This window comes from Homalodisca vitripennis, chromosome 4 (genome assembly GCF_021130785.1).
Source record: "Homalodisca vitripennis isolate AUS2020 chromosome 4, UT_GWSS_2.1, whole genome shotgun sequence".
NCBI classification, from domain to species: domain Eukaryota; kingdom Metazoa; phylum Arthropoda; class Insecta; order Hemiptera; family Cicadellidae; genus Homalodisca; species Homalodisca vitripennis.
This window is the reverse complement of record NC_060210.1, coordinates 171,812,130-171,839,180: the sequence shown is the minus strand read 5'-3', so window position 1 is coordinate 171,839,180 and position 27,051 is coordinate 171,812,130. Positions and strand designations below refer to the sequence as shown.

Genomic DNA, 27,051 nt, shown 5'->3' with positions numbered 1-27,051 from the left:
GAAGAAAAAAATATGACTATATTCTTTAATGACTGGATAGAAAATGTAAACAAGTGATACTATATTCCAATATTATGAGGGAGAAGGGAACAAAATAAATAAAAGTAAAACACAAATCGTTGGTTTCATTCATTTTTATTACTATTTTTTTATAATTAGAAAAATCTGACTATATATTTTGAGACTAGTACTAAAAGAATAAATAAAACTATAAAATATAAATAACTTAAAATGTATCATCTGTAACGTTATCCTGGAAATAAAAAGCATAAAAACTTTATCTACCAAGCTATAATAAATATTGATAATAAGTTCATTGTTAGACCTATATTACAAAAATAGAAATAACAAAAATTTGGTCATTTTAACTTAAATGTACAAAATATACTGAAAAGGGTGCTTACTATCTGATAATACAAAACTGTCACATTTCAAAAATGACATGGAAGCACCTTACTCATATAAAACTGTTATAAAAATGATTACGGAAAGGGGCGGAATGTATCATTAATCACGACGATCAGGAAACATTATAAGTCTTCAATGGTTTCAGATTAGTATCAAAAGGTTGGAGAGCAACAGTATGCAGGAGATGGAAAGGTTGCTAAGTTTTCTTAAACCATCGATATCCATTTATGCCTTCTTCTCCATGTCAATAGCTGAAACAAAAGTATAAATTTAAAACCAACCATTTTATTCAACAATATAATTATTATCACTATTAGTTTTTAAAGATTATCTTGTTTAATCCGCCTGCAAAAAACTTGTGGTCAATAATAATTTGAAAAAGGTTGTGTTCAACAAAAATCATGTTTTTGATGCATACATTGACAGAGAATACTTTGGCATCATTATTCACTGTAATAATAAAAGTGCATATAATTCCATAACCCCCCCCAAAAAAAATAAAAATAAACGAACCACAACAATTAAAATAACTTAAAATTAAATCTTTAAAAATTGTACTTGACACTTTTTTATTTTGATATAATAATGATAGCCCACAAGTGTATTTAGTGGTATTTTCATGAATTTTGAAAATTTTTGCTTTATTAACAGATGTGCAATGCTTTTTAAGGCTCCTGCAGTAACTTCCATGGATGACTCCCTCATAATTAATTGCCTATGTATTACGTCATATGTGCCTGAAAAAACTAACACACACAACAAGAATATTTTATATATATATATATATATATATAGTTACAGGTTTGAAAAAACTAACACACATCTCTGACTGATAGTAAGAAACTCCCAGAATAATACACTGGTTTTTGTCTTTGCAAAGCATATTTTTCTGACATTTTTTAAAAATATATGCTAAATGCAAAAATAAACAGTTTTTATTAATATTTTTAAAACTGTTAAAGTTGTTTTTTTTTTAGAAAGCTATATTATCACTTTTTGTGTTTTACACCCAATTTTAAACTTTACATCTAATCAATCTTCAAAATCGCTATAAATATTTTAAATTCTAATTGTATAAATTCCAACAAATTTACAAAACGTTTTATAAATTATCGCAGTAGTACTTTACTGTAAACATTCGTATATATTGATGTCAGCATTGTTTTTTCACAACGTTGTATATACGGACATTGGAATTTCTGTTTACTTTCACAAACATCTGTATATATGAAGGTTGGCACTAAAAGGATTAACACACAGACAAGAAAGTGAATTAATAATAAAATGCTTTATGATTGTTGTATCAAATTTTTTTTCTTTAACAATTTAAACTTTTTCAGAACAAAATTGTTTTCTCCACATTTTACAAAATTTTATGTTATACATTTTTTTTATATATATATACAGAATCAGAGAACAAGCTCAAGAAGTATTATTATTTCTTAAATTGTGTTGGAAAATTAGAAATTAAATTTTTAGGAATATTATCAAAGGTATGACAATTAAGGTTTGGTTATCCAGTATGTGCTAAATCCATAGTCCAAGGTTTTGAAATTAAGTTTTAAATCTGTAATATTTTCAAGCAAAAATAACAACACAAAAAAGGCATGTTTTTCTTCAGGAAAATGTTAATCCATGACATGGGGCATATTGCTTGAGAATGATACATGACATTGGGCATATTGCTTGAGAATGATACATGACATGGGGCATATTGCTTGAGAATGATACATGACATTGGGCATATTGCTTGAGAATGATGATGTTTTTATTGATAAACTTTTGCTCAAACATTAAATTACATATTAGATAACTTAACCCTCTATCTATTAAACGACTAGTGACTAGTCACTAAAAAACTTTCTCCAAAGTTGATCTTTGGTCGTCTGTTTGATGTTACAGTTATTTATTTATCAAACTTTTGCTATTGAAAATTAAAGTTAAATTGGACAAATATTATACCAAACGAATTGCGATGTTTCACTGATTAATTTCATATATAGTTTATTAAATAATAATTCGTAAAGAGTATGCACCAAAATTATAAGGTTGCAATACAAATGTGATGTTGTGTCTGGTCACGCACTTTGAGAGAGCACGAAAAAACAGACTTTCTCCCTATTCTTTTGCCACGGGAAAACTTCATTTAGGAATGAGTGGCTACATCACTGCGTTCAAAATTTCTTTCTCAATAAGATCATCTGTTCGTTGATATATGTTTCGAAGAAAGACCTTCGGCCCAACCATTGTTTGCAACATTTCTGTAATGTTAGACAACTAGTTTCAGTAGTCACTAGTATTTTGTTGCTTGTCGTAATATTATTAAAGTTGTGTTAGAATCAGACAACATCAAACTTTTCCTAGTAAAATTTTCCATCAAGTGGTATAATTATCCTTAAGGAATAAGTAAATTATAAGTGTTTATTTTGTTATCAAACTTTATAATTAGATGACTGTAGCCTCCATATTAATGCTCTGGTATTACTCATTGTGTATTTTAAACTTTTATTTATAAATTCTAAGCTTGTACATATGAACTATACCGTGATCAATGGTTTATTTGTGATTCATTTATTGTACAAGGGCCATCCGGAAAGTAGTACCCTTTCCGCCGCGTGAGGCGCTGACGATGCGAGTAGCCGCCGGTCAAGGTCAGATCGCTTCAGTGGCTTGTCTGCCTTCTTTGTTACAAGTTCCGTGACGCTAGCATTGCCTGTGTTGTTTCTGTGGCAGTTCATAATGTTTAAAAAAATTGAAAACGCCGCCAGTTGTGAAGTGAGGGCTGTAATAAAATTTCTCAACGCAAGAAATGTTCGACCTTGTGATATATCGCCAATTAAAGGAAGTGTATGGAGACAATGTGATGGAAGAGTCATCTGTTCGGCGCTGGTGTCGTAATTTCAACTTGGGGAGGGGGAACACACACGACGATGAGCATAAGGGAGACCATCTGTCATTACAGATCAACTGCTGAGGTCAGTAGACGAATTCGTGAGGAACGATCGGCACGTCACGATTGATGACATCTGTGAACATTTCCCTAATGTTTCTCGAACAATTATTCATGAAATTGTCAAAGACCATCTGCATTATTCAAAAATTTGTGCAAGGTGGGTCCCTAGCATGCTTACAGATGAGCACATAACCAAGCGTATGGCTGCTGCATTCACATTTTTGGAACGTTATTCTGATGAAGAAGACACGTTCTTGAATCGCATAGTTACTGGTGATGAAACGTGGGTTTGTTATGCTTCACCTGAGAGTAAACGACAGTCAATGGAGTGGCATCATACTCATTCACCAAAGAAACCAAAAAAATTCAAGACTGTTCTGTCCACTAGGAAACTTATGGCAACCATTTTCTGGGATCGACGTGGTGTACTGCTAATATTGATTTTATGCCCTGTGGAGACACTATTAACACTAATGCGTATTGTGAAACATTAAAGAAATTACGGCGGGCAATACAAAATCGACGGAGAGGTCTATTGTCTGATAATATGGCGTCATTCTCCTCCATAACAATGCCAGACCTCATGCAGCAGGGATAACACAACAACTTCTGCAGCAATTCAATTGGGAAATTTTCGACCATCCACCGTATAGTCCGGACTTGGCCCCTTCAGATTTTAATCTCTTTACAAAACTTAAAAGAGTTTTTGGCGGGAAAAATATTTGACAGCGATGAAGAACTTAAAGAAGGCGTGACTACGTATTTCAATCGGCTGGCGGCGGAGGAATATGACGCTGGAATACAAAAAACTCGTCACACATTATGACAAATGCTTAAATTTGCTTGGAGATGTGGAGAAGTAGTTTAAGGTATGCTCTTTTTCAATAAAAATTTTTATATTTGTTAATATTTACTTCTGTGTCTTTATTTCACAAACGGGTACTACTTTCCGGATGGCCCTCGTATAATAATTTAGTAACATTTACAAGTCTTTAGGCTAAATTGTGATATAAAAGTTGTTATACCTAGGCCTACGCCTAGATTACAAATAATGCTTATTTCTCTTTTTTTCATCATTTTATTGTTTTATTTCATTTTTTTATTTTTATTTTATTTTTTTATTTCAGTTTATAAAGTTACTTACTATGAGTGACCTAGTAAGTAAATAAGTAAGGTGAACTTTGATAATTATTATTAAACAATGAGTTTTTATTATAATAAATTCACTTCCTTTATGCATTGTCTGACGGTATTTTGTGTGTTTTTTACAACTTTTATTTCTTGAAAAAAAAAAAAATTCAATTTTCAGAATTGTAATGTTCTACAACATAGAAAAGGTTTCAAAGTATAATAAGCATACAGAAAATATATTAAAATGTTAGGATGTGAATATGTCATTTTTTGTAAAAACACAACATTTTACTAATTTGCAACCATTTCGTAATATATTGTAGACCTGTGAAAGAACCTCGATAAGAGAGACATCTTGTGCTGCTTGAACACTAATTTCCATCTATCTATCTACATTGGACTTTTCTGAGGCCACCAAACAAATTGCTTTCATGAAAACAAAATCAAAATCTTGTTAAATTGTGTACTTTTTATACAATAAGCATCAAAATTATATTACTTATCTGTATAATAACCTATAACATACAATTATATATTTTAAATTACATGATCACACTAAAAGAGTATTAAAATACATTTTTATTTTCAAACAATTATATGTCTCTTTCTAAAACGTATATCCCAAACAATTTTTTCACTGGATATCACGTATATCACTCGATTTTTTTCAATTGCATCTTTTATACATGTTTTATGACGTACAAAAAAATGATAGTGTATAAATCTTTTTCCATCTCATCATCTCAACCTAAAAAAATTTTATTGATGAAACTTTATTTTTATGGGACAGTAAATAAACACACAATGCTTGAGTTTGTAAATTCATACTTTCATCAAAAGTCAGTGACACGACACTGACAATGGCAGCAGATACGTTAATGTGTTATGCTACAAAACTATTATGATCTGAACCCATAATATTTCATTTAGCTAAGTTTAGTACAATAACATAACTTTTGGACTGCTCTAAAACGAAGTAGCTCGACTTACTGACAGAATAATAATAAAATAAACCGATAAAATGGAGTATTGAACCATGCACCTAGTTTCAAGTCTTTAGAATCTTTCTATCGAGTATTATTGCAAAGACGGACAAGGTTTCGATAAGGCCCTATCAAGTTCTTAATAACACTGGCTTAACAATCCCATTCCCACACTCAGCAGTTTTGTTATAATATTCACATTCTGAGTAGTCAGTGTTAGCACATTTTATTAAGTATTTCATATTTCCTTGGATCAACCGGCATCATATCCCCCCCCCTAACCATTACACATTGTCAAGATGTACAAATAATAATAAAAATTATGTCATACATTATTAAACTTCTTAACATTATAAATTAAAAATTGAATTACTTTGTAATATTTATTTATTGTTTTATTAATTTTATTACAGGCATATTAAAATTTCCACAATACAAAGTGATAGTTCAGACAGGTAAATTTAGATCTAGTAAAATAATATTCCATTGTTTGTACCTTCTTTAGTAGGAAGTGGGTTCTTTTCTAAGGTTTCTGTATGTTTCAGCTTTGTTGTGTCAAAGTTCTCAATCCCAGCGATCAACTGCTGCTGGCCTTTCTCTGCTTCAATTGCTACAAACAAACATACAATGGTTCAAGTTTAACACTGCAACACAAAATAAATAATACAAAGTGTTAATACAATGTTTAATAATACGATATTCAAAATAATGCTACTAAAAATTTTACTTTAAAACAATAGGTAACTACTATAATTTTATTTTCATTCTTCAAAATGTTAAAACTATTTTAAAATGAATAACAACAACAAGGACTAAGTTTTTTAAGCAATTTAATGACTTCTATTACAAATATTACTCTAGAGGCACAGTCAAATTATTGCTGTTTAGAGCTTGAATGGACTTCAAGAACCAATAAAATAAACAAATTAAACAACCTGAAAGTACTGTTAAGTAAACAGAAAAATAGTAAATGATACACACTCAAAAAAGATAAAGATTTGAATTACCTGTAGATTTTGTGGTAAGTTTTTCTAGGGTCTTTTGCAATATTTTAAGTTTTCAAATCACTATGTCTTTTATAAGTATTTTAGATATCCTTAATCCACAGTTAATAGTTAGAGTCTATCTATCTTTAACATGTTAAACATTATTTACATTTAATAATTTTTTTTTATGGTGTGGATTTATTACACGTTAATGATATAAACACAATTTAATAAACTATTCCTATATTAGGAAAATCGTTAATTCAAAGTTAAACTTGATTCAAGCTACAAACTGAAATGTTATACTTTGGAAGATCCATCTTTAAAACAACAAACATCAACTGACTACATTTCAAGAAAAATAATATTTTACACAGTTATGCCAACCTGACATATGATGGACAATATGGGGAGGAGTTGACAGCAATTATTGTGGTGCTATCTAGAAGACAACAGTACTATACAACTATGTAGTCAAAGTTTTATAACAAAACTATCTCCATACAGCATGATTATGGAATTGCCTAATTACATTGGTTAAAACTGTCATATCATGCTATTGTGTCAAGAAAAAGCCAAATATAGAGGGTGTTTGGATCAAACATGGTTTATTATATATTTGATCAAAAACATATTGATACCAGAAATACTTAGTTTATATGACAAAAAATATATTTTTATAAACGTTTATAATATAAAATAATGAGTTTTCTATAATATTTATTGGTTATTTTTAAAAAAAAGTCGCAAATACTTGTACTTCATCATTTAAATATTGTAAAGACATTTAAACTTTACAAAAAATCTAAAAAAGCATGTGTGTGTGTTATAGGATTTTCGAATGAGCCATGTCTCCAACAATGCTTTTGGTCAAAAAATAGGGACAGAATAGTGCTTAAAGTTTAACATTGTTCTTATGGGAAAAAACTCAAGGTCATTTCACTACAGCCTGCTCTTAATTTTATCACAATTGAATCTTATTTACTTCTTCAAAAGTAATGTAATATGAGGAGAGGGTATATAATTGGACGGGATATCCATGAATACCATTTAAATGACGGCTTTTTATAATGGATAACCAAATACTGTTGGTTCAAGTGTTTTGATTATGTAGTTAGCTCATATAATAATGTGTATACTTAAAATGAATATAAAAGTGATCAATGTTGATAAATTTACATTTTTAATCCTATCTCAATAATTTTTATAACAAATTTATTGAGGAATCTAATATTTACATAGATCCACTTGCAATAAATGAAGCATTAATTAATATATAACTAACATTAACATGGACTACAGAAACACTAACACCAAACATCTTCATATTTACAACGCTTTTGCAAAAGAATGATAAACTGAAATACAATACTGTACACAGCTATTCAACCAGAATTTTCCTTAGTTTAAAATCTAAATGAGCATAAACCAGTACCTTGAGTGCCAGGCAGAGGATTCTTTTCTTGTGTCTCTGTATGTTTCATGGTTGACTTGTCAAAGTGTTCAACACCCTCTATGAGGTTCAGATGCTGCTTTTCTTGCAGTACAGCTACATGCAATGCATTAATTTAAGCATCACACACATGCACAACAAACACATATCCAAAATTCTAGTTCATACCAAAGTGCTCAAAAACCTTTCATTGACATGCTCTAAGTAATGTTCTATTTACTTTTAAAAATAATATACTGTTTCTTTTTGAATACTTACCGATATTTATTGTATTGTACATCAAACCTCAAGTTTAGAGCAATTACTGAACCACTTATGATTATTTCACAGACACTAAATATAAATGAGGAAACATCATTACCACCAGCGTATATTAAGTCAAAAGTGATCATATATTAAGTCAAAATCCCATGTTGAGTTTGTTTCATACATTATGTGTATTATTAAAAATAATGTAAAGTAATACAACTTTACCGTATTTATGTTTTTTTTTTTTATTTCTTACACAATAAAGAATTGTATTAATTTTTGTTGTAATACTATGTTTTATTTTCTTAAAAGATACAATAACCCAGATAATCATACTTAGTCGTATTGCATTGTATTGCTTCTTGCACTGTATCGCTTCTAACAAGTTTATACAAACAAATATTTTCTCAGCAATTTTTGCGTTTCTTTTTTTGTAATTTTTTAACAATGATTGATGTTTGTTAACATAGAAAAAAATTTATTGTTGCACAACTTCAACAACCCTTCATGTTTCCTTTATTCATATACCATAATGCAGCTTCTAAAAAATCTTTATCCACGAAAAACCAAATTTCTATTTCTTATAAAAATATATACAAATTTCATTTTTGGTGATTTTGCTTTTTTGTTATTTAATCATAATTAATCAAGATTTTTTTTGTATTCAAGACAGTATTTTTATATTCATTATTTGTTTGAACAAATAAAATTAACATTGCCTGAGAATATGCAATTAAAATCTACTGTAAATCTAGGCTCATGTATACCAGTGTTTGGCACCTAGTTATCCTGAAACACTACACGAACACAGACCCTTTTGGTAAAATGTCGACCGGCCATGCGAGAACACACTTACTATCCCAAACTGTTCTTTTTGTTCAGTTTGCCTTGACAAAAAGAACGCCAAAATCTTACACACCAATTCCAGCTAGTCATTAAATTGTGTAAATAAACCAAACTATAGTTGGCTTTGGGAAAAGTGTTCTTCATAAATAAGAGGTGAGAGGCCATGACATGGAGTACCTCTAGCTTCCAATCACCTCATGATAACCACTTTCTTATCAGTATCAACATAAAAGTATATGTACACAAGAAGACTGCTTATCTTTTTTTATCAGTAACCTCTGATTTATGTCCTGAATTTTGACCCCAGGACAACTCTCATGTTCTATATCAGACTGCTCTGAAGTCATGGATTTACCATGAACTCAGGAAAGCCAGCACAATCATTCACTGTCACAGCCTACTCCATACATACAGTATAATCTAACACTTCAATGGAAGTCGTAAAGCTGCCACACTCTGTGACATCATAGCAGACAATCTAGCCTGCAGTTCTGAGATAACAGTGTTGGAAAATGATATCACTATTATAATGGATTAACCTTAGTGCCTTATGTATATTAGTTTATTAGACAGGTGCGATATACTCTTGGTAGTCCGCTTAAAGCATACTAAGTGTTAATACTATTTCTTAAATGCAGGCCCTTCTTGAATGGTGCATAGAAACAACTTTGATCAAAATATATGACAACAAAATAACAGATACAAATTATTATTTTTCTTATTGAATCTTTTCAAAATTCATTACTTTTCTTTCTTTCATGGAGTACATATTATACTTTAAAAAAGCATGAAGGGATCTATATACAAATTCTATATAATTTTTCCTAATAAATATTTTATTTTAAAATATGCTGATGGTTTGAGGTTTGGGTGTTTAATATAAAATACAGTAAATTACCCATCAAAATCTCCATATGCTCAAATTGTTTTTCTATATATTAGGGCCGATACTAATCAAAATATTCATTTACCTGCTCTTATAATTGTTCAGTGACTTATTAATGTATCAGCTCAGTTTAATTGACATGTATCACAATTCACAATATGTCACAAAGAAAGTAATGAAATAATAAGTAATTTAAACGTTAACATCTTGTTTAATGTGTAATAGAAATATTCAATGAATTGTTTGTAAATATACAAATAAAAATATTAAGGCTTATTCCATGTACAGTAGATATTGTTTAAGTAAACTGAAATGTAATTGGTAAAACCTCAAAAATATATTTTAAGATTATTTTTATTTTTATAATATTATGACAAAATGAAAGGAAAATAGCAAGTGATACCAGTGAATCCTGATAAGTCATAATTATAATAATATTTTACCCATTTGTAATGTGTTTGTAAAAGAATGTAAATACAAGATAGGTCATGTATCTATCAAGTACTGACATAATTATTAAAACATGTGTTTTTATGTCAACTGTCACAAGTGAGTGGTCTATTTAGATGTCTTGTTGCATTACTTTTTAGAAATTGTCTAATAATGACTGCTTTTTCAAATAAAGGTGTTAATAATTAAAAAAAATCAAAACCACATGTGATTAAAAAGCAACAAAGGAATCTTCTTCAAACAAAATATTGCACCTTTTTGATGAAAAAATGTGCACAATAATTGTTGAGTGAAAATAACTTCTTTTTTAATAGACAATCTGTAGAGAAAATTGACAAAATTGTAAAGTAATGTTTAATACATGCAATGAATTAAAAATACATTGTAATAATTTTTATAATATTACATTTTTTAATATACTAATAATAAAATTAATTATGATTGTAAATTTATACAATTGCATGCAACATTCTAAAAATTAATGAAAGTAAGTAACTTGAATATCATGTCAATAATAAGTTTGAAAACATATTGGACTATGATTAAATGATAAAATCAAACACACAAAAACACGTAAAAGAAAAAGTGTTTAAGAAAGCCAAGCAAGGTTTAGATAGTGTTGTAGCTAGACCTACCAAATTTATCAGGCAGAGGATTCTTTTCTTGTGTTTGGGCATGTTTGAGCTTCCCTGTGTCAAAGCCCTCTACATCCTCTATCAGAGCTTTCTGTGACTTCTCTGCTGCTACATCTATAACATGTTAGAAAGCATACAATTAGGAAACTTACAATCACACTCTTCACAAATGTTCATAAGAATTAGACAATAGAAGTCAACAGGAATAGGAAATTATGCAAACATGTTTAAGTACAGGTATTAACCCTTTTGAATTCCATGGGTAAACCGGCAGTAGATTTTTAATATTTGTTTATTAAATACTAAACATTAACAGTAATGATTTAGTATTTTCCTTCACTATTTCTGTCCATTGGTAGAAATTTAAAGAAAATTAAGTCTAACCGCTACCTATAAATTTGTATGTCAAATTTAAAAAAAACCTTTTTATTTCCATCATAATTTTACAAACATATATACTACAGGAGCACAATATTCCATCTATATTATATGATTACTTTACTATTTTTAAATAATCATAACTTTGTTAAAAAAATTATATATTGATAGAAACACTAATATGTGTAGAAATATTGGCTAACAGAGGTTCATCGCATCTGTGCATGAGAGAATATGTCCCATTAATTCAAATTAAGATTCTTAGGGACATCTGATGTTTCAAAATGTCTATGATAATAAAACATCTAAAACATTAATTACCAGAACTGAACAAAAATATTACTAGTCAAATCATTATTGGAAAAATTATCACGAGTGCCAACCATATTAATGATTGATTCATATTTTATAAAAAATTTATTTTTGAGAGTAAATATATAAGCAAATTTCACTTTCATAATTGTAGATAACTTTAAGAAAATGTTTCTAATAGAAATACTATTCTGACAATTAGCTTGAAATTAGCCAATGATTAATGCCCAATGTAATTAGTAATTTGTATATCTACGACGGTTTTAATAAAGATAAAGTCTCAGAGCTAATATGGAAATTTTTAATTTAATCTACAAATATAAATATAGCTAGACATTTTTCATACTGACTATTCGTCTGAAAAATATTCTACACATTACAAACATAATATGTTCACTGTGAGGCATTAAAAGCTAAATACTTCTATAGAAAAGATAGCAAAGTTATTCATATTTTACACATGCACAAAAGTACAACATTCATTAGTATATCCAAAATAATGTTTCTTAATATATATATATATATATATATAAATATATATATATATAAATATATAATATATATATATATATATATATTCACTGTATATATTCAGGAGTGTATACAAAAAGTGAAAAAGCCAGTGCATAAATTGTCACTATGAAAGCATGCAGATGAAGGAACTAGCAAATGAGATATGGTTTTGATTGCTTTATTATACACATATCAATTATTATAAATTGGAAATTCATAAAAATGTTATATATGCATTTAAAAAATATAACCCAATACAAATAAAATTTTCAAAGTACAATATGTACAATAAGTATTTTCAGTCTAGCTCCAACCGGCGAGCTGATAAGACGCTCTGACCTACTGTGTGCCTTGCGTGTTTCTACTACTGTAGTACTGAACTGTGTTTTAACCTATCGTTCGTGTTTGTAATTAATGAATATATTTGGTATTTGTTTTTAATATGTCGTCCTGTCTGTGGCATCTGTGGTATATAGACTGTAATGATGTCGAAAGAGATTCAGAGGGTGAAGCGTGCGCTGGAAGTTTGTGAAAAGTATTTTCATTCTAAGTGCATCCAAGATGATCCAAGATGACGTCGTGGAACAAAGACTCGTTCATTTAAAGACAAAAGACTTGTCGAAAGGCTACATTTTCTAATAACGACCTCATCAGTGCTCTCCAAGATTTTAAAATGCAGAATGATTGAAGAAATGAAAAACTACAAGAAATGAGATTAAATACCCTAGCTGAATCTGTAAAGTTCATGTCTAATAAAAATGGACGAGTCTACGAACCTAATGAAAACTATTTAAGAAGAATTAGCATGGTTAAGAAGAAAACGAACGCCTAACAGCTATGAACAGCACCCTTAATACCGAGGTGACTTCTCTCAAGAACAGAGTTAGAGCACTTGAACAGTACTCTAGGAAGAACAATGTGGAAGTCAACGGTATTCCTGAGACTCCTAGGGAGGATGTGGTCGGGCCTGGTGAGAGACGTTGGTGTGCCTTGGGAGTTGGAGATCCAGGAGAGCGACATCCGACGGCCCACCGAGTACCGTCCTTCGGAAAGGACCGCCCACCGCCCCTCATCGTTCCAGTTCTCCAGATCCGGACACACAGTACTAAGCAAGTATAAGGACAAGAAAGGGTTACAAGAACAGTTAAAGATAAATTCCGAAGTCAACCCGGATAACAAAATTTTTCTACGTCTAAGTTGAAAGTGAATCCTGATAACAAAATTTTTCTCTCTAAGTTGAAAGTTAAGTGCAGAGAAAAGGGTACCAATACGCTTGGTGTAAGGAGGGAAGTTTTTTGTCAGGAAATGTCAGGGGGACCGCTTGTATCAAGGTGGAACTCGTACGATGAACTAAACAAGCTTAAATAAACATGTAAGTCACAGTATATATTATACAATTAATTATTATTATTAAGTTTTGTTGTTGTTATTTCAGAGCTCTATTGTTGTCGTTAGTTATTGTTATTGTTGATTGTTTTCATTCATAGTTATCTGTTTTTGTTGCTAAATATCTGTTATTGTGCTTTTGGTTTTTCTAAATTCTAATTATTTGTATATTGTTATATTATGTTCTATGTTACTTATTTATTACTATAACTGGTTATTTCACATGAGTATAAGCTTTAAAATGAATGAATGAACAATAGCGAAGGTACTGAATTACAAGTATTTTTTGATCATGGAAGTACATTGAATAAATATAACTTAATTTATACTAATATCAGGAGTTTGAGGAAGAATTTTAATGCATTTGTTGTTGAATTAAGTAGTATCAAACAAAAATACACTTTATTGTGCTAAGTGAGATTTGGAATAAGTAGTGATAATTACATCTTTATGCACTACTGGTTACAGTACTTATGCTAATTGCAATAACAATTATAGAGCAGGTGGTGTTGTGTGTGTTTTTGAATATAAAATCAATAGACTGCAAAGAAATCTTGTTATCAAATATATGCCGGCGATGCCCTTTTACTTGAAGTCAAATATAAATAATATGTTTTTTAAATTAGTCTGCTTATATAGATTACAAAATGTACATGAGAACTCCTTTTTGCTTGAACTTACTCAACTTGTCACTGAAATTAAGAAATAACGTTATTTATATTGGTGATATAAATATTAACTTACTAGAGGAAAACACCAGTAAACGTATTCTTACAAGGATATTTTAAATAGTAATGGTTTTGTTTCCTTGATAAATAAACCTACTAGAATTACTGATAATTCACGAACCCAGTATTGATCATATCTTTGTTAGAAATAGATATATAAATACATTCTATAGTGATGTATTTGAGTTAGGTATTACCGACCACTGTGTTTTGGGACTTAAATTTAGTAAGCAGACAATAGAGACTATTGATAATAGCGTTGTTAATGCATTTAAGAGTATAAAATAGACTATAATAAGGTTAAGATTGAATTAAGAAACATTGATTGGAGAGTGAAGTGTACTTTGAAAACGATGTCAATTTATGTTTATGATAGGTTTTATAAAATTCTAGATAATATTATAATTAATAGTAACAGGATAGTTTCTTTAGACTGTAAACTGAGGAAAGCCAAGTGCTGAGCCCGTGGATTACATCAAAACTACTTAAAAAATTTGGAAAAACGGAAAAAAAACTTTTTAAAAATCTCGAAAAGAAGACCGTATGATACAGAATTTATTAACTATTTTAAAACATTCTCCACAAACTTAAAATCTGAAAATTGATTTATGTAAAAAATAATTATTATTCAAATATGTTAGAAAACTGTAAAGGAGACATTTCACAACAATGGAAAATAGTCAATAGCTTAACTGGACGGCAACAAAGATAAATGCGTCGACCGAGTTGAGCTTGATAACGCGACATTGATAACGGAGCCGCTCTCTATTGCCCAGGTAATCAATAGGCATCTTATCTCAGTACAGTCAGTCCAACAAGGTTCAGCACCCTCTAATGAAACATTTCCCTACCCGTGTCATACGTAATTCCTTCTTTATAACTCCTACCACCGTGGATGAAAGTAACAGCTGTTGTTCATAGTCTAAAAAAACAAAAAATCCACTGGCTATGACAAAATTAACGTTTGTCTGTTGAAAAATATAATAAAAGAAATTGCGCCAGTTTTGGTTTATATCATTAATAACAGTTTTTCTAGTGGTATTTTCCCAGAGAAAGTTTAAAACTAAGTTCAATAGTACCTATTTTAAAAAAAACCAAATTCTTATAAACTAGACGATCTAAGAGACCTATTAGTCTTCTTTCTGTTTTTTCTAAATTAATTGAGAAAATTATGTTGATAAGGTTAAACCAAATTTTCTTAATATATCACAATTTTTTTAGTGACAAACAATTTGGTTTTATTAAGGGCAGATCGACAGAAAGTGCTTTAATAAATGTAACTGAACTAATTTTTAATGGCTTAAATTCAAAACAAAAAACAACGGGCTTATTTGTCGATTTCAGAAAAGCTTTTGACATGGTAGATCATGAGATTATTTTAAACAAAATTAGAGGCTGCTGGTATCAGAGGAATAGCTCTGAATTGGTTCCACAGTTTTATTACCGGGAAGAAGACAGCAGGTAAAGATAAATAATAACTTTAGTGATCCACTCATAGTTCAATACAGGTGTCCCGCAAGGGTCAACGACCTCTGCCACTCTTTTCTTAATTTTTATAAATGACTTATTAGATATTAATTTTAAAGGAAATATAAATGCTTTTGCAGACGATATAGCTCTATTCTACACTGGAAAAGATTCTGGCCTTCTTACTAATTCAATTAACTCTGATCTCCTACTATTAAGAAAATGGTGTTTAATAAATAAAATGCAAGTGAATGTCAGTAAAACAAATTTTGTAAATTTTGGTTTTTTTGGTTTTGACTTTCCTTCTCCCTTTAAATTTTCCATTCACTAAACTGCAATTTTCAATTATGTAGCTGTCAACCTTTGAAAAAAGTGAAATCAATAAAATATTTGGGTCTTTTGCTTGATGAGAAACTTACCTTTGAACCGCACATTTTAGACTTGCACTCAAAATTAAGATCACAAATAAGAAAATTTTTATTTTTTAAGAAATTTTTGTAATTCTAATCTTTTAAGAACCCTTTATTTTGCATTAATCAATTCAAAAATACAGTATGCTCTACCTTGCTGGGGGGGGGGTACTTACAAAACTTTAATAGATAAAGATAAGAACAACTCAAAATTTTTTTTCTTCGAATAATTCTTAAAAAATCTAAACGAACAAGCTCGTTCCCTTTATTTCAAGAGCTACAAATCCTACCTGTTCAACATCTCTTTATATTTAAGGTCCTGAGACTGTTTTTTTGTTTAGGAGCGGAAATAGAGAAAGTATTATACCAAATGACCATATTTACAGTACGAGAAGCTTCGTAAATAAATCGTTTTTAAACTACCACAAAAGTCAACAGATCTATTTTCCGTCATTCCATTCAATACCTAGGCCCTAAATTTTTTCAACCAACTTCCGCTTCAAATAAAGAACTCAACCAATATGAAGTACTTTTGTAAAAAGACAGTCGCTTGGCTTTATGGTCAGAAGGATGTAAGGTGTTTCACCAACGTGCTAGAGTAGTGGTTTTCAAGCATGTTTTAAATGAATATCTCTGCCCACAGATGCTACAGCGGGCATACCAACTTGTAATAAGCATAATGCTAGACTCTAATTAGTTTATTTTAGATAATTTAGTTTAGATTTAGTTTAGATTAACTAACTAATCAGTTAATTAATCATAGACTGGTTGCTGATTAAAGGAATTGGAATTTATATATGTTTGTAATTGGCCAAACTACTTGTAAAAATTGGCCAGTTTTTTTTCTCAATGGTTCAAATAATTGTATTGTGGAATTTCTATATATGGGAAATAAATTCATTTATTCATTTATTCATTTATTCATATAAAAAGAAGTTTTAACTGGGTACTTATTAATTACAATAAGTTATAAATTTGTTCATTATAGGACAAGCTACATTTCTACTTTTGTTAACTTATGTCCCCAAGAATGATCTTAAAACAAGAAAGTAGTAATCTTAGTATTTTTCTGAATAATACTATTAACACAGCCTTCATACATAATATGTAATATACATTGTATGAAGTTGGTCGACTTTTACACAATTAATAGAGTTATATTTTATACCAAGGAATGATAGAAACAATTAAATTTATTTGTATTTAAAATATAATGTTTATATGTACTCAGAGTAAGCAATTTTATGAAAGCAAATAATGATTAAATTTAAAGACAGAAGAATGTGGGTATCGGATTCAGAAAAAATAAATTATTACAGTCAACACTGTAAAAACTCACACTGATTAAATAATTTCCACTTCACCTCTATTAAGCTGCCGAAAGGGGTATTTCAGTGATAGAATTTAAAACCTAAAGCAGTTCAATTTCAAGATAATTAAATTGTTATTGTTTACAAAACTTCTCACTGTACATATTATACAATGACACCTAACATAAAATGACAATAGGAATGCTTTTGATATATAATATTTTGTATGATTCAATGTGTACTTGTTCTGTAACAAAATAACCACACAACAACCAAGAATATTTATTGTCGTCCCACAAATATATTGTAACACACAGACACAGTATAACAAGACATCTAGCTTATGTTATTACAAAGACTACTTGGAGAATTCATAAACATAAGATTTATTTAGCATAAATGTTAAAGTTATGGAATGATGTTGAAATTTGCTGCTGAGTACATATCATCAAACTTACAGCCGTGGATTTAGTATATGAGAGGAATTGCAATTTCTATGTCATAACTTGCATTCAAACAATATTTAAAAAAAACAATTATTTTGTTTAGAATGAAGATTAATTCAAAAAATATATTTCTTATGTTATGGGATTTAACTTGTAATTATTAAAAAATAATATCAATTAGGGGATTACATAACAACGTTATAAAAGTTAAGATAATGCAGCAATCTTAAGATAAATAATTTGCATAGGAATAATTTATTTTATTTTATTTAACTTAATTTATTAATTAATCTATTTGATACAATGTGATTTAATCTGATTTGAAAAAACGTTTAACAATCATACTGATGAACTGAACATTTATGACTAGTTCATTATGGAAGAATGACGCATGCACTTTGCAAAGCAGTAACAATAGGACTATAAGCAACCACCATATCAAGCTGTTACTACGGTTACACCAATGATACTCACCTCACAGTGTTCAGGTTTTAGATTTCTCTAACTTTCTTAACACTTCAATCTAAGAGACATCATTTAAAGTGTTACGGTATTAGGCTTTTTTTTTTTTTTTTTTTTTTTTTTTTTTTTTTTTCTTTCTTTACGGTATTGGGGTGGATTCACAGATCCTCACACGTCAACCTGAGCTTATTGTGTGCCCCTTTGATGTTAGAGGGGTAAGCCTATCTTTGTGCCCTTAATTAGGCTAAGAAGCTTTTCCCCGATTCTAGCATCTGGTTCGTCGCCTGGTTGTTTATCACCGAAAGAGCCCTAATCCTTGCTCCCAGTCTCTCACAGTCCAGTATTATGTGTTTTGCAGTCTCTTCAGACTTATTGCAGAGTCTACACTCCGAGTCCTCATTTCGTAAACCTAGAGTGTTTAGGTGTTTCCTGAAGTGGCCGTGTCCAGTGATCAAGGCAATCACTTGTTTAACCCGATCCCTGCCCAGCCCCATCAGCCATCTGGTGAAGCCGGAGCTAGAATCAGCAAGCAGTCTTTTGCCGAGTGCTTGTCCTTGGTGACTCTGCCACCGCAAGCGGTGTGTCTTCCTGGACCATTTGTTTATACTTTGCTAAGCGGCTGACTTGCTTATACCACAACACGGTATTAGGATTGTAAAACTCTGTGTTTCTTTTAATTCAGAAATTAATAGAGTTCACTACATACACCATTTCCAGTGCTAAATTTCACTCTCTCAACATCCAAAGGTGGCATTGAACAATGCTAACCAAGGAGTTAGTGCAGATGTAGTCAAATTTTACAGGAAAAACCGATTTTAAAACTCTTAAAAACTTAAAACCTTCCTACAATTCACCTCCAAGTAATACAAAATTTAAGGACCAAACTATCAGTTCTTCACTCAATTTTTATATTATTATTTGAGAGGTCAACGTTATACAACATTTGATAAAACAACCTGTTGACGATTGGATCAAATAATAACCAAATAAAGAGGTGTCCGAGCTGGACGACAAGAGCGATGCGATCGACAAAATCAACAGATACAAACACATGGTAAGTAGTGTGAATGTCCTAGCTGAGCAACAAGGGTGACTGTCACGAGAGTCTGTAGCGTTACACCGGTGACATGACAGTGGGATCAAGCATAGCTGCCTCGGGCTTCACGACATGCCGCCTTATCACGGCGCTCAGTGTGAACACACATTTTACCACTGACAGCAGTGGCCGTCGCCCTTGTAGGTCATGTATCTCTTGCCGTCCAGCTAGGATACCACCTAAGTAGGTATTTGCCATTTGGTTCTATATGGAGGTGCACAGCAATTTTTATATGTTATGCCAGAACTAATACTCTTATTGACATACTGCAACATCTAGATGAGGTTTTTCTGGAACTTTTTCAATTACACTGTTAATTTCACCATACAAATCAGTTTTCTACATGTCCTAGTAATGTTTCTAGCCACTGTACATCTATTTTTAGGTGTAAAAGTTAGGCGTGCTATTAATATCTTGTTTGTAGCAAACTCGAATCATAATAAACAACAAATATAATACACATTGGTAAAAGTGATAATAATTAATAAAGAGCAAGAGCTAGTAAATCAGTGATTAGTTGCATATTAAGAAATTGCAATGATCTAATTTTGATCTATTCATTAACCCTTTGAATGCCACAGTAGTATTAATTGAGTAAATGAGAAATTTATCTCACAATTATGTTGTATGTCGTATATAAGAAGTGTCAATCAATACTGAACTATATTACAGAGATTCAGGGGAAAAATTATAATTATTTTATATATTTTTTTATGGTATTTTAATAAAAATGGTATCAATATGTTTGAATTGAAATGCACAACAAGAAAATAACATAAAACCAATACAACTGCAGAATATTAAAAATGTATATAACTTCTTTTTTTACATTTTACAAATTAAAAACAAAAAATGATACTATGGGAACAATTTTTTTAAAGTTTATTACAACCTTGTAAATGTGAGAAAAGATAATAGTACTATATTTTCCAGGAATACAATAGTTACATAACAGTTTTTTGAGATTATGTACATACAGTGCACATGCAGTGTGGGCCTATGATCGAAGAATTAACCCTTCGCGCGCTGTTGACAAATATAACCGCCAATATTTACTTTGCTCAAAACGCTGTTGACAAATATATTCGCTTTTAAACATTGAGGTTATTATTGGGAGTAAGTAGTTCCCAGTTTTGCCGGTGGAGTGCAGCAACTGCTGGAGTATTTATCCCTCAATAGAAAAGCACAGTAATAGTTGTCCCCGCCTCCCGGTTTTTTCTCCAAGCTGCAAAATGGCAGCGCACTACCCATGCCACTGCCTGTTTTGCCAGACACAAGCGCTACTGACGAACTAACTCGCCGGTTTAGTTCGTTCGCGGACTGCGAGTGGAACTGTTGTGTTTACGTTGTCAAATTGGTTTTTGACATATTGGAAGATGTGTTGTGTGTACACGCAACGGTTTACGCAAGGAGACCATTTACGTGTGCGAGACATGCACCGCCCGGCCGAACCTGCACCCGGATACGTGTTTCAAGACGTACCACACGTTGACGTTATCTTGAACAGCGTGATGGCTAATTTTAGATCTTTTTATACCCATTAATGTTTTATTTTAATTGTATAATATACATACTATACATATAATATACTATAATATAATATTATACACGATAGTAAAATTTCGTTCAACATTTCGTTAAATTTGGTGTATTTATATTGTTTTATAAATTTAAATAAACGTATTAAAAAAATTATACTTTTTCGTTCCCAAAAGTCTTTTTATATGGCAACAAACTCAAATGCAACATTAGCGTTGACTTTATGGTAAAAAAAATTTTGAGGTATATGTAGCGTTTGGGTATGGTGCGTCCCAATTTGCCGTAGCGCGGGAAGGGTTAAGATTCACAAATCTTCATCATGTGTCCAGTTCTGATGTTTAGGTAGGGTCTTCATCAGTGTCATCATCAAATATATTATAAAATTAAAAGCTGTCATTATCACCATCTTTACTCGACAAATCTCTAAGTAATTGTCTCTCATCTTTACTTACGGTTAAGAGATCACGACCCATGTATTGTATACAACAATTAAAGAAACAGTTACAACAATTACCTTAATTAAAAAAAATTTTAACTTAACAAAGCAGTTAACAGACTGCTATATGCAGCGAGTTGTTCAAGCGCCAACCAGGTGTCAGCTGTTCATCGCCAGCTGTTATTGCAACTCTTGTTTTGTGTTTTTATCTTAATTTACACAAAGGACAATTTGAATTACATATTTGTTTCTATTGTAGGATAGTTAAAAAATATAATATTTTAAAAAACAATATAGGATATAAAAAGGATCATGATTAATTTTTACGATAATATTTGGCGACAACAGATTGTGACCTGGCACTTTTTAGCAAGGTTATCCAGCAATGAAAAATCATTCACTGTGTCATCCAAAGGGTTAACGTACTATACATTTAAATATAATACCAGATGCTTGGAAATAAATCAGACCACCATTTGCACGGAAATATATAATGAAAAACAGATCAATAATATTCAAAGACCACAATAATTATGTTTAAATGATGTTATATAACAGAAGGACTTATAAGTTGCTATTATCACGGTACATTAACCAACTTGTTGGTTAGGTTAAAAGTGTTAATGATGTATTAACATATTATAATCATACCTTCAGCATTGGGTAGAACAATTTTCTCCAGAGTGTTGGTTCTTTTTAATTTGTCAGCTTTAAAATTCTCAACACTGTGTATGAGTTGATTATGTTGTTTCTCCTGTTTAACGTCTATTGTAACAAAAATTACGATAAAACACATGCAACAGAACATGCAATAGCAAGACACTTCTATTATCCAGTAACGAACTACACAATACCAACATCAAACTAAAAGCACAGAAGTACATGAAAACTAACAATACATCTACATAGTTCAAAGCATTAACATTCATTCACTACAGTAGTTTTACAATTACTGAAAAGTTATGTCTTATAATTATTATAAGTGAATAAGAAAACAATTTTCTTAACTTTTTTTGTTTTTATACATTGATAATAAACTTCCTCAAAACAACTTGCACGATCTCTACACGACTTTTATATTTTTGAAACACAACAAATATTTGCATTTGATTTTGAGAATGTTTACTAGTCCATAGTAATATTTAGTTACTTGCCACTATAAGAACTTGAAAGGACAGTAGGATTTCCGACATTTGCCATTGTTATCCAAATCCCACTATCCTTTAAAATTATCCGTCCATTGTTAATAACAATCTTTAAACACAGGAGTACTTGTCATTTTTAATCTACTCCTCAGACACTATAAGTAGATTAATTAGACAGTTGTATCCAAAGAGGTTAGTATTTTCTATTTTTACATTCCAAAATATGATGTATCAAGTATATATATTTTTTTTTAACAGTCGATTCCAAATATTTTGCTACATAACTACTTTCACACTTGTTATATTTGGCATATTTCCAAGATCTATGTCTCTAAATTATTAGGGATAACCACACTTAGCTCTTAATCAGGATCAACTTAAATATTAATAAGACTTAAGACAAAACAGGAAGTACATTTCTGCATAAAAACTATTGCATGACAAGTTAAAGGAAAATACAGGCTCAAACAGACTTACTTTGTCCTATTTCTGGTAAAACATGTTAACTAGATTCCTTTTTAATAGTTTGTTTTTTACAAAGTGCTTTCATAGTTTTTTGCAAGAAAACCAACAGATTCAGACAGTTTGAAATTACATATATTGTATATTTCGACTGATATGTGTATTTATGAGGACTATTTTCTAGCTAATAATCTATTTTAAGATTTTTTTAAAATAAGAAATTACTGCAGACAGCTATCTTTTGCTCGTTAGTTTCATCTTATGAATAAAAATTAATCGCTAAATGTGTTGCTAAGTGCTGATCTTAAGAACAGCTAGACAAATTTGCCTAATTTAAAAAAATATTTATTGAAGTTCGAGGAAGGTCTTTATAAAGAGTAAAATAAGAAAATGTTTTTGAAATATTTTATAATTCAGATAAATAACTATAATGTTTACGTTTACAAAACATAACGCAAATGTAACTGGCAGAACACAGCTGTTAACACTTTCAACTAAAGTTCACCGAGAGACAAAATTACTACAAATTGTAACTAAAGATTGCACAAGTGACCATTTTAAACTATCTAATGCACTAGAAATACTATTTCAACTCTGTTACAGAATCCACCTTAATGAACAAAGCTGTGAATATTTGCACAAGAGGTACAAAAAAGTTTGGTTCCTTGAGGTTGTATATGACATTATCAGTGTGCTTTATGGAGAAACAGGGAATGGACAAAAAAAAGAATCAAAGAGTCATCTTCTTCCAGTCCGAAAAACAACAATGACTTCTATCATGTACAATTTATTATAAACGTTATTTTAAAATGTCGAATGAACTTAGTTTACAGGATTTTACACTTTTCCTCTTATGCCAAAAGAACCCAAGATATAGAAGCCGATACTTTTCAACCAAAGTTGCCTTTTTAAGTTTACGTAAGCATTTAATTGATCAGGGTAAACAATGAAAAATCGATTATAGCACCAGAAATATTGCACACCAGAAGTAGACGCTTTTTTAATCCAAGTTGGTTAGCGAGATCTACATATATATGTATATTTTCTTAGTCGGAGTAATAATGCAAACTCAAGTGTGTAAGTGTAAATAAATTAGATAGGAAGTAAATTTAAAAAGTTATAAAAGACACTTTTTTACTGCAGTAAATTTTCAATCATACATGAGGAGTAATGTATATCCTCTTTATTGTTATGTAAAGGTAAACTCAACTATGGCACTTGAAATATCTTAGTCAGGAAGTAGAATACAAGGGCCGGTAATTGAACCTTTTGACTAAAGTAGGTCTTTAAAAATCTACATATATGTATTTATTTTCTTGGTCAGGGCAACTAGGCAAACTCAACTTTGGCACCATAAATCAATTAGAGTGGAAGTGAAACTAAACTATGAGGATAGACATTTTTAAACCCTTTTTTAATAAAAAGGCCATAGACATAGGACTCATCAGTCCTATATGCAAACTCAACTTATCGCACTGGAGATATCTTAGACTGGACGTAGATTACAAACACTAGAGGTGGACTTTTTTTTATCAAAGTAGGTTTCCCTGACCTGCTCCTACACTCGCAAAAAATACATGAACACGTAAAAAGTTGTATTTAACTTATTAATCGCTTAACCATGGCCACTAAAATAATAAGTACCATACATATACCTACCTCTCTTTGAAAATTATCATACCTGTACAGCTCCATCACATTACATCATTGCTTTCACTAAAAAGGCTGCACCCTTTAATTTTGAAAATTGTGTGTGAAGCTGCATGTTAAAAACAGCTACTTATTAATATTTCAATATATATATTACTTTTCTATAAGATAGTATTCCAATAACAAAGTAATAAATAAAGAAATATTATCTTATAGACAAGTGTAGAATAGAGTTATGTTTGTAATCTAATCCTATTAAGAATATATTACAATAAGAAGTGATAAGACAAGGTGACAAGAGTAGTACTGAAGAGTAGTAGTGGGGAAAGAGAAAATATCCTCCACAATTAATCGTTAATTGTGACAAACAACTTTTATATTTTTAATTCAAAATTCTCTTTGATAGCAGATAAAGCACAGTTTAATGTTTTGGTAAATTGCAGCATTACAAACTAGATGACAAAACTACTACTTGGTGCATGATAACAATGATATTTACTAATCATTGCTATATGATAATTCATACTGAACTTTGTGTATTAGTTTGGTACAATACCTTCAGCTGTAGGAAGAACAATTTTTTCATTAGTATCTGCTTTCTTCATATTGTCTGTATTGAAGCCTTCGAGCTGGCTCTTGAGGTCATTGGGAAGGTTCTTTGGGCTAGACGGACTCGTCATGTTTGCTGTAAAATATGACACTGAAATAAATTTCTGGATTTTGATGTTTATCAGAGTTTAAAATCAAGAAAAGTATTTTTAAATGATAACGATAAATATGAATTTTAAGGCAGACTTAGTAACTAATAAACAACTCTGTCAAAAACACCATTAATATGTTTTTAAAATAAATAAAATATCATTCCAGGAATTTTTTTGGAAATATATACAAAATATATAATTCTTGTTTTTTTAATCTTAAAAATAATGTGAATAAATTTATTTGATATATTATTATTAATATAACTAAATTGCAGTGAGCACCACAAAGTAGTATTGTGATATAACAATGATCTTGTTTTTAACTCTTCAAAAACAAAATTAGTGTAAGAGACTGAAAAACGAATGACCAAGCCTCCAGATCTACAAAGTGTACGGTGTTGTCTCCCAAACAACTGGGTATAGAAGGTTCACATTGATAGGATGTATTCTGAGTAATGTTTATTATTATATTTATATATATATATAAATACTGTATATATATATATATACAGGGTGTATATTATGTCTGGAAACACCCAAATATATCCTTTAATAATTTAAATATAAATTTGAAACCTCTTACAATCGTGATAGAGATTGGGCATCTACTTTTTGGAACAATGTTTTGTTATGTCACACCAACGGGGGACGTCCTGCCGAGGGTATCGTGAATATTCTTAATGGAAGCCTATACCTTGTGATACATAATTTTAAAGGTAATAGCTTACTGAATTGAATGCCACAAACCGCATCTCAAAGGAATTATTCTATCAGAAAATAGAGCATTTTTAGTATTGAAAATTTACTGATGTTCAACAATGTAATTTTAACATGGTTCTTGCCACAAAATGTGTTACACTAATTTTTTAGCATTTTTTAAATGTTCAATTAAAATAAAATAAAACAATTTATTTTAAGCTGGTTTCATTAGTACAAATTTACCAGTTTTTATTACAATGAATAAAAACTTATGAGTCACTTTCTCTGATTACTTATGAATCTGTACTTGGTGTTTTCCAGTCAGCAGGAAGGTTTAAAGAGACACAAGGTCACTAGCCTATGAGAAACATTATTGTGTTATTAATCATCTGGTCTACAGGTTTCAGTTTGTTGAGCATGGAGCTTTCACTAGACAGGTCTAAGCTTGGGAATTACAAATGGACAAAGGTCATATCATTCCTGTCGAGTTAATCAGTGTCTCTGAAGCATTGCTGTCAACAAGTTATCTAATTACAGTAGTTCAGTTTTTATTTGGCAATTTTAATGGAATTGTCTGAAAGAGAACGAATTACTCTGTTGATGATGCGAGGATATGGCGATCGTCAAAGATCTTATCGGGAAGTTTGTAATTTGTTTTAATGACACTTTCCCAGAAAGGAATCCATAAGTGTTTCAACAATATCAAAAACTATTGAGCGTTTTGAAATGACAGGGAGTGTACGTAATCGGCCAAAGTCGGGTAGGATACAATCTGCAACAGATGAAGAACATGCACTAGATGTTTTGCAAACATTTATTGAAGACCCTACATACATCGCTCAGAAAAGCTGCACAGCAACATGATATGCACCCTATGTCTGTGAGTAAGATTTTGAAAATTAATTAAATACAAACCATTTTAAAGTTCATT

General features: G+C 30.5%; 1 protein-coding gene across 3 annotated transcripts in view; it reads right to left on the bottom strand.

The window, feature by feature from the left end:
- Positions 1–533: 533 nt before the first annotated feature.
- Positions 534–27,051, bottom strand: part of LOC124360630 (thymosin beta-like) — a 39,634-nt gene continuing 13,116 nt past the window's right edge. Inside the window, exons 2-7 of one of the 3 annotated variants that reach the window (XM_046814399.1) lie at positions 25,277–25,405; positions 22,115–22,228; positions 10,981–11,094; positions 7,897–8,010; positions 5,972–6,085; positions 534–659 (exon numbers count right to left, since the gene is read on the bottom strand). In XM_046814399.1, the coding sequence (XP_046670355.1) occupies positions 634–659; positions 5,972–6,085; positions 7,897–8,010; positions 10,981–11,094; positions 22,115–22,228; positions 25,277–25,400 (606 nt within the window). In that variant the 5' untranslated portion in view covers positions 25,401–25,405 and the 3' untranslated portion in view covers positions 534–633. The remainder of the gene's footprint in view (positions 660–5,971; positions 6,086–7,896; positions 8,011–10,980; positions 11,095–22,114; positions 22,229–25,276; positions 25,406–27,051) is intronic. The other 2 variants (XM_046814401.1, XM_046814400.1) reach the window with 2 other exon arrangements.